Here is a 10,000-nt window from a genome sequence, read left to right as displayed (position 1 = left end):
ACAAACAAACAAACAATAAACAGAAAATAGGCAGTGACTCGGATCGAATTAAACACAAAACTCAACAAGGTCACAACAACACGATGTGGAATCCTGATACAGCCGATCAAATTACACACACAGGCATTGAATTTTGTTTGCGTCATATCGATTGGCAAGATGGTTGATTCGCTAACTTCCTTGTTATAAAGATAAAAATTGTCGAATATATAAACTCAGCCTCTAATGAATGTTTCTTCTACAGGTGGAAAATTCCACCACAACATTGACTTAAGTATCTTAAACTGCCTTTGGATCCCCCTTTTAATTAATCATGTTTGACTCTCTTTTTTTTCATAACTTTTTCATGGTCTATCCTTGTTGAAAGAAAATTGATAAGAAGCATATACTGAATTGCTTTCGACTCTTATTTTGTTCGTTCGTTATTTTGTTCAAATTTGATACGGATTCAGTCACTAAACTAACGTGCCACTATCTTGCTTTTATTCCCGTTTTTTGTTGTTGTTTTTGTTTTGTTTTTTTGTTTGTTTGTTTTGGTTTTCCCACAAACCACGGAAATATAACGAATTGGTGCAATAATTTTGTACGCGTGGAACGGTCAGCTGTATAACATTTGAAGTAGCTTGGCGTTCTTATTAGGGTAAACAAGTAGGTATAATCATAATGAGTAACAGTTCTAACGCATTTCTGTATTTTCGCTTGAAACCAACTGAGGTATATTTATGCTATGCATTCCAGTAAGCAACTAGAATGGAAATCACTGGAGTTTTAAAGAGAATTGGCAGGCAACATGAAACACACACTCATGATGATGATAATGATGATGTTTCTGTGGAATAAAATTTGTTTAAAACACACACACACACACACACACACACACACACACACACACACACACACACACACACACACACACACACATGTGCGCGTATGAAGAGAGAGAGAGAGAGAGAGAGAGAGAGAGAGAGAGATTCTTTATTATCGAGGATAATAGATAAGCACTGGCGCGCTTTTTTTCATCCATTCCCCGCCCTGAAACAGGGTCTACACTACACAAAACTACATTATAAATATATGTCATTGCATGCACTACACAATGCTACTTAAAGTCACAGAATGCGAATACTATACTACATAAAGGCATAAGCATGGTAAAAATGACACACAGATAGAGAGAGAGAGAGAGGGAGGCACAAGCATGGTATTAATAATCGACATATAAAACAACAACAACAACAACAACAAAAACCAGAACGCACACACACACACACACTCTCTCTCTCTCTCTCTCTCTCTCTCTCTCTCTCTCTCTCTCTCTCTCTCTCTCTGTCTCAAGGCCTGACTAAGCGCGTTGGGTTACGCTGCTGGTCAGGCATCTGCTTGGCAGATGTGGTGTAGCGTATATGGATTTGTCCGAACGCAGTGACGCCTCCTTGAGCTACTGAAACTGAAACTGAAACTGACTGACACAACTGACTGGTTGGGCCGCAAACAGTTAGTATTGGTGTATTGTTGGAAGAGTGATGAACTCTGTCTCCCTCCTCCCTTCCCTCCACGCCTCCATACCTGTCTCCTCCTTCTGTCTCTCTGTCTCTGTCTCTGTCTCTCTATTTGTCTGTCTGTCTGTCTGTATCTCTCTCTACCCCTGTCTCTGTCTGCCCTCTGTCTGTCTCTCTATCTCTGTCTGTCTGTCTCTTTCTACATCTCTCTCTCTCTCTCTCTCTCTCTCTCTCTCTCTCTCTCTCTCTCTCTCTCTCTCTCTCTTTCACTCTGTCTTCTTCAATGCGTCCGTCAATCTGTCTGTCCCTGCGTCTTTGACTGTCTGACTGTCTGTCTGTCTCTCCCTCTGTATCTCTCTTGTTCTCTGTGTTTCTCTTTGTACAATCCAATACAATTCAATGCAATACGATTTTCAACATAATAACAACAACTTCTGCTGCTACGATTACTACGGTTACGCTTGCGCGTATTACCACATGCAAGCACGGGTAATGAGTGTGTTGATACTATTTTATTTTTTGTTATTACTGGACCGTATTAGTAATAGGAATGTTGATGATGGTAATGCTGTTGTTGATGAAGCATCCCCCACCACACACACACACACACACACACACACACACACACACACACACACTCACACACACACACACACACACACACACACACACACACACACACACATACACACACACATACGATATGGATTGATGGTGTGTGTGTGTGTGTGTGTGTGTGTGTGTGTGTGTGTGTGTGTGTGTGTGTGTGTGTGTGTGTGTCTGTGTCTGTGTGTCTGTGCAGACGTTCGTGGTCATCGCCAAAAAGTTCCGCAGCAAGATCATCTTCAGGTTCTCCGCCACAAGAGCTTTCTACCTCCTGGCTCCTTGGAACCTTGCCCGCCGCATCGCTTTGTACATTGCCACCCACCAGCTGTTCGACATGTTCATCATCCTCACCATCCTCATCAACTGTGTTCTCCTCACCATGCCAGACCTGGCCTGGGCTGAAACTGCAGAGTAAGTGTGTGTAGCATGTATCACAGATTGACCTGAGTTGACTGTTGGGCCAACAGCAGCGTGAGAGCTGTATGACCAGTGGTTTCTCTATCGCAATGGGAAATCGTTTCCAGCTTAGTCTTTTGTGAAGGATTATGACTCTCAAACTGAGAGGCGAGATTGCACTGGTTCTTAGAGCTGCAGCCTTGCAGGGCTAGTTGACAATTTGGGAACCATCCCAACGCCGACTGTCCCAAAACCCTATTGGCCGAGAGAGTGGGGATGTACCTTGGGCAAGACACTCTCCAATATAATCACATTCTAGCCCACATAGTTGGGACAGCAGTTGCCTCCCTTTGCTGTTCTGATGGTCGCAGTCGAACACGACTGACAATCATATATACAATGCTGTCCCGACTTATCTCGGCTAGACTTTGTGATTTTAATGGAGAGTGTCTTGGCCCCCTTTACTTAGCCCCCACCCCAAAACTCTCTCGGCCTAGGAAGGTTTTAGGGACTAGTTGGTGTCATAATCTTGTCACCCCCCCCCCCCCCCGGCCTCCCTCGCCCAAGGCTGCAGCACTAACAGAGAGCACAGTCTCGTCTCCTAGTTTGAGAGTAATAAGTCTTTGACGAAAGAAAACGCTTTAATGAATAATGAATTCTCATTGCAGTGGATAAAACCATCGATCGTACAGCTGTCATTTTCCTTTCGGTCCAGTTGTAAGTTTGCAATAATATAGTAGTTTTTGTGGGTTTGTTTTTCAGTTTCACGTCTTTCTACTTTCGATAATGGTAGTAGTTTTCTCAATTTTACGCCTGTACAATGTGAGTGATATTAGACAAGGTATAAAAGGCGTGTGTTTGCGGGCGGGTAGGAGTGTGAGCATTGTGGTTATGTGTGTGTAGGGGAGTGTTTGTATTTGTGTAGGTGTAGACTCTGTTTACGTGCGGCGTGGAGAAAAGGGAAAAGAAAGAAAGAAAGAAAGGGAAAAAAAGCAATATATACGCAAAGCAAGAGAAGAAAGAGAAAAAAAGAAAAAAAAGAGAAAAGAAATGTACAATCACTTTGATAGAGTACATGAAACTTTGGCTATCGGTGCTCAAGGCTTTGCTGGGTTGTTTTTTTTCCAACACAGCCGAGTCGTGCTCCACTCTCGGTACCAAGCAAGAGCTGTTGCTAATAATACAGGCATAAGAAACCAGAAGCTCCGACAGGCGGTGCTTGCCAAGATATTAGAAGAACTGGTCTCACAAGGTGAACCCAACCCTCGCCAGCAACAGCCTGAAAGCGGTGCTGGCATTATGCTGAGCCATTGAAATTACACCTCTTGCCGCTAGGGCTCTTGCCTAATTGTTCACTGGCCGCCTTCCTGGGAGTACAGTTCCCCTGCTATTGCTGCCACGTACGTAGGAAGGATCTTGCTCCTGGCTGTTGTTCGCTAGTCACCAGGGAACCCACCGTGACTGTGACAGTTGTGCCGCTGCCACTTGCCAAAGACTCTGGGAGGTTTTTCGCAATACCTTTCTTGTCGTCGGGTCCTTATGCAAATCATGGTCCTGTTTTTTTGAATGGGTGTGTCCTGTACTGTTCCGGTTTTTACAGCACACGAATAAATGGGTGTTAAGTAACATTGATCCATTCACATAATCGCTGTTCTGTTGCAACAGAATGACCAGTGTGAAAAAAAAAAGGAAATGCACAGACTAGATTTATGAGAATTAATAAGTTATATATTGTCTTGACATACTACATATGAAATACTTAGTGAATAAAAAGAAATTTCCTAAGTTGTGTTGAAATTACTTAACCCAATAATCTATCCTCCACCGCCATTTTCTTTTCTGTAGATGTAAGATTGTGCAATCCGTGTTTAATTAATTGAAAGCCATGTTAACTATTGATCTATATCGAACCGTTGTTCTACCGTCCAAACAGCTGTGCTAATTACACACGCATCATACAAGGCAAATCACCAGTTTCTTCAGCTGCACTTAAGTGTCGTTAAGGAAACAACCAGCAGGTTGTTGCATTTCTGAAGATGCTGTGTTGTGTATTCTGATGCCGCCCTATGAAAGGGTGGTCTGTTTAAAATCGATGGAGACCCCGTGTAGCTTCATAATGCCACGCCCTCTTACGTGTAAAAAGGGACAAAAAAAGAGGCTACTGCTGCCATCTGTGTGTGTGTGTGTGTGTGTGTGTGTGCATTGTTTCTTCTGTTTGTTTATCATTTATTTATTATCTCTGTGTTTAATTCATTGCGCTTTTTTCGTTCCGTTTTATCTTTATCCAGAATTGTGCTGCGTATCAGCAAAAAAAAAAAAAAAAAAAAAAGACATTCACCACCGAAAGTTTACCCTGATGATGATAATATTTAAACCGAACTTTACTTTGAAATAATGTTTCAGTTGTCGACGATGAATAAAAGAAAAGCACACACACACACACACACACACACACACACACACACACACACACACACACAAATGCGCGCGCGCACACATGCACTCAAACGCACATACATCAATACCACCCTACCACACACCCCTCACCCCCATTCCCTCTACTACAGACGCGAGTCACGATCTTTTTACCCCTTGCCCCCCTATTCAACCAAAACAACCCCTTCCTTCATCCCCAATCCCCCCCCCCCCCCCCCACAATCCTCTTCCTCTCTCTCTTAATCATAGCCCCTTTCTCTCTTTATCTCTTTGTCTATCACGGCACCACCACACCGCCACACCGGTAGGAGGTGGTTGGTGAGGTTTACTGCCACTGCTGCCCATAGCTTCCCTCTTAGCGCACAGAGGTCCTCCCACCACCAGATAGACATCGTTGACACATTCACACCTGCCGGTCACCCAGGCGTCTTGTGTGTGTATGTATATATGTATGTACCCCCCCTCGATTGCTCAGACCAAACCCTGGGGCGGATTAGTGCCGTTTCGGTTCAGTGATCACAGTGTTTTTGTTCTTTCCTCCCTCCCTCCCTCTTCCCCCCCTATCTGTCTCCCCTTCTCTCTCTCTCCCCCTCTCTTCCTCTCTCTCACCCCTCTCTTCCTCTCTCTCTCTCTCCCCTCTCTCCCGCCTCTCTCCTTCTCTCTCTCCCCTTCTCTCGCCCTCTCTCTCCCCCCTCTCACCCTCTCTCTCTCCCCTCTCCCCTTCTCCCTCCCCCTATCTCTCCCCTCTCTCTCCCCTTCTCTCTCTCTCTCCCTCTCTCTTACCCTGTTCCTCTCTCTCTTTCCCCCTTCTCCCTCTCCCTCCTCTCTCCCCCCTCTCTCTCCCCTCTCCCCCTCTCTCCCCCCCTCTCTCTTACCCTGTTCCTCTCTCTCTCTCTCCCTTCTCTCTCCCTCTCCCTCCCCTCTCCCTCTCTCGCTGCCCTTCTCTCTCTCCCCTCTCCCCCTCTCTCTCTCCCCTCTCTCTCTCCCTCTCCCATTCTCTCTCCCCCTCTCCCTCTCTCTCTCTCCCTCTCTCCTCTTCTCTCTGCCCTCTCCCCTCTCACTCCCCGTCTCTCCCGTTTTCTCTCTCCCCTCTCTCTCTTCCCTTCTCTCTCGCCTCTCTCCCCCTCTCTCTCCCCTCTCTCTCCCCTTCTCTCTCCCTCTCCCTCTCTCTCCCCCTCTCTGTCCCTCTCTCTCTCTCTCCCTTCTCTCTCCCTCTCTCCCTCTCTCTCTCCCCTCTCTCTCTCCCCTCTCCCCTTCTCTCTCCCCCTCTCCCTCTGTCTATCTTTGAGTAATAAAGTTTTTGAATCTTGAATCTTGAACAATCTTGAATCTCCCCTCTCTCCCTCTCTCCCCTTCTCTCTCTCTCTTCTCCCCCTCTCCCTCCCCTTCTCTCTCCTCCCTCTCTCCCCTTCTCTCTCTCACCCTGTCCCTCCCCCTTTCTCTCCCCTTCTCTCTCCCTCTCCCCCTCTCTTACCCTGTCGCTCTCTCTCTCCTTCTCTCTCCCTCTCCCTCCCCTCTCCCCTCTCTCACTCTCCCCTCTTTCTCTCTCCTCTCCACCTCTCTCTCCCTCTCCCTCTCTCTCTCTCCCCTCTCTCTCTTCCCTTCTCTCTCGCCCATCTCCCCTCTCCCTCCCCCTCTCTCTCCCCCTCTCTCTCCCCTTCTCTCTCCCTCTCCCTCTGTCTCCCTCTGTCCCTCTCTCTCTCTCCCCCTTTTCTCTCCCTCCCCTCTCCCTCCCTCTCTCTCTCCCTCTCTCTCTCTCCCTTCTCTCTCTCCCCCTCTCCCCTTCTCTCTCCCTCTCCTCCTCCTCCTCTCGAACCACCCCTCCAGCCCCCTCCCCCCCCCCCACACACACACCCACACACCCATCTCCACGACCACCCTTCCTCCTGTTCCTGTGTGTGTGTGTGTGTGGTGGTGGTGGTGACAGTATGAATAAACAGGGGGGGGGACAATGGAAACCTGAAGGGCCCCTGCTGCCCCCTTGTGCGGTAAGCAGCACGGAAATTGCTTACCTTAGCGGCCACTGGTGAACCGAGTCAGGTCATGTCAACAAGGGGCCGGAAAAAAGAACACCCCACTCCAACCACCACCACCACCACCCATCACAACCACCACCACCACTCGACCACCTCCTCTTCCTCCCTCTCCTTTCCCTCCCAGCCCACCACACAACTCTACCTGTCCCCCCCCCTTCCCCCCAATCCCCCCCAGACCCCCCCCCCCCCCCCCCCCCCCCACACACACACACACACCATTCCTCCCCCCTCTTCCTCCTCCTCCTCAATAATAAAGCTCTGGCCAGGCCCACTTGTCGCTATTGGGTGCCAGAAGGTTCCAGCCGGGACGGTAGTGGACAGAGAGAGAGAGAGTGTGTGTATGTCTGTGTGTAAATCTGTGTGTGTGTGTGTGTGTGTGTGTGCGCGCACGCGCGCGCGCGCCTGTGTGTGTGTGTGTGCCTCTGTGTGTATGTGTGTGTGCCCCTGTGTGTGTGTGTGTGTGTGTGTGTGTGTGTGTGACCTTTTATAACTCAGAGTGATTGAGAGGGGGTTGGTTTGGTTGTTGGTTTGGTAATGGGGCCTGAAGCTGATCGGGGGATTTGTGTGTGTGTGTGTGTGTGTGTGTGTGTGTGTGTGTGTGTGTGTGTGTGTGTGTGTGTGTGTGTGTGAAAATGTTCTGATAGCTGGCGCGATGGGTTTTTTGTTGTTGTTGTTTTGTTTTTTGCTTTTTTTTTGGGGGGGGGGGGGGGGTCTTTTTTTTTTTTTTTTTTTTTTTTTTTTTACCCGAAGTACTGTACGTGTCTGCAGACACGCATCATAACTCATACTGTACACGTGTGTGTAGAAACACATCATAACTCACACTGTACGTGTGTACAGGCACGCATCATAAGTCATACTGTACACTAGTGTAGAAACAGATCATAACTCATACTGTACACGTGTGTAGAAACACATCATAACTCATACTGTACACGTGTGCAGAAACACATCATAACTCATACTGTGCACGTGTGCAGAAACACATCATAACTCATTCTCTGTATGGCATGTCTCGGCATTTCGCTTTACCGGATTTATGATAAATGCACACTTTAAACGACACTACACGAAACGCATGCAACAAACACTCTCCTTACCCCTTCTTCCCCCACCCCTAACCTCAGTTTTGTGTATGTGTTACCTTTAAGAGGGGTACATTTCATACTCCTTGTTTCCCATGATAATTCAAAAATCACCGAACGTTTTTGTACCAATCCGTGTTGAATTAAAAAGCTATATCAACTTTTTATCTTAATCAAACCCTTCTTCCAATCACACTCTTCCCCCACCCCCACCCCCCAACACCCACCCCTGTGTGTCCCGTTCCTTTAAAGGTGTATTACCTTTTAGGGATGTACATCTCATACTCACTGTTCCCCTTGATTGTTCAAATTTGTCTCAATGAAACTTTTGTATTATGTGAAATCAACGTATAAGTAAAGCACAAGGGCATAACGTTTCAAGTGTTCCACAATGCCCGTAGCCTGTAATAAAGCTGGAAGGACAGAATACCTCGCTGACATTGTTCACCGGGACTGGACATGTTGTTGTCTCGTTCGTCATTTATCAGATGGATTCCCCCGTCTCCTCGACGAAGGCGGCAGTACGTCGCAGGTCCTCCAGTCCTCCATAGAGCTTCCGGGCCGCTGGGATTGGGTCGGGCCAGGTTTTCTCTCGGAGCGCTTGGTGGAGCGGGCAGGACTGCAGCAGATGTTCTGTTGTCTGGCTGCCTGTTCTGCAGGGGCACTGCTCTGTGTCGCCGACCACGGAGTTTCGTGTATAGGTGGTGTTTCAGGCGGTTGTGGCCTGTCTTGAGCCTGAAAATGGCTACCTGCTCTCGACGAGTCAGCAGGTAGTACGGGTCTGCTCTGTTGTGGCGTGGATGCTGCTGCTTCCACTTGTTCTGCAGCTTGGCCTTAGTCCTGGATTGAGACATGAAAACCAGTGTGGCATAGGTGTACCTTGGGTTTTTTGGGGTTTTTTGTGTGTGTGTTTTTGTTTTGTTTGTTTGTTTGTTTTTTGTTTGTTTGTTTTTTAGTCTTTGATAAGATATTCAATTAAACGTCGAATATATATACTTACATACATATATATATATATATATATATATATATATATATATATATATATATATATATATATATATACAGTGTGTGTGTGTGTGTGTGTGCGTGTGTGTGTGTGTGTGTACGTGCACGAATGCTAACGTGAGAGAGATGACATGCATCTGAAAATGTCCACCAAGCTGCGTGACATGTGATACTTCTCGTCGAAATACTGTTTAATGTATTTTTCATAATATTTCTGTACAGTTTAGAAATATGTACGTTAACTCCAGTTTTCGTGTTTTTCTTCATAAGCATATATTGTTGTTTGCTGTATAGTGAACCAAAAAAAAAGTTTATTAATAAATTACGTGTTAGTGGATGAAAAGAAATCAATGAAAAAAATCAGTGAAACGTGTAATACAGTTATGCTGCTGTTGCTGTGGCTGTTGTTGGTAGTGATGGGGCCGGAAGAAGTGGTATGGATGTAGTGTTGTAGTAACGCATATTGCATGTTAACAATGTTTTGAACAGGGGGTGAAAAGGCCATAGGAAGGAATAGTAGTACCGTCCAGCTCTCCCCAGAGTTTCTTATCACTGCACATTCTACTCAATGTCATTTATGGTTGAGAACTTAAACAAAAAAAAAAACAAAAAAAAACCGACAACAAAAAATAAGAAACAAAGAAAAAGAGGGAAAAAAAATACACACACACACACAATCACACACACACACACACACACACACACACACACACACACACACACACACACACACACACACACACACACACACACACACATTTTTTTTTTTTCGTTTAATATCACTTACAGTGAAAAGACGTTAAACTAAAGAACGAACGAACACACACACACACACACACACACACACACACACACACACACACACACACACACAGAGTCACACACACACACACACACACACACACACACACACACAGAGAGTCACACACACACA

The 10,000-nt window shown here is 46.3% G+C and overlaps 1 protein-coding gene across 1 annotated transcript in view; it reads left to right on the top strand.

Annotated features, from left to right (window-relative positions):
- Positions 1-10,000, top strand: part of LOC143282222 (sodium channel protein 1 brain-like) — a 74,461-nt gene that overhangs the window by 16,413 nt on the left and 48,048 nt on the right. Inside the window, exon 2 of the mRNA XM_076587822.1 lies at positions 2,302-2,516. Coding sequence (XP_076443937.1) covers positions 2,302-2,516 — 215 coding nt within the window. The remainder of the gene's footprint in view (positions 1-2,301; positions 2,517-10,000) is intronic.

This window comes from Babylonia areolata, chromosome 5 (genome assembly GCF_041734735.1).
Source record: "Babylonia areolata isolate BAREFJ2019XMU chromosome 5, ASM4173473v1, whole genome shotgun sequence".
Classification (NCBI taxonomy): Eukaryota; Metazoa; Mollusca; class Gastropoda; order Neogastropoda; family Buccinidae; genus Babylonia; species Babylonia areolata.
Note: the sequence above shows the minus strand (reverse complement) of the source record. Positions and strands in the feature narration are given on the sequence as shown.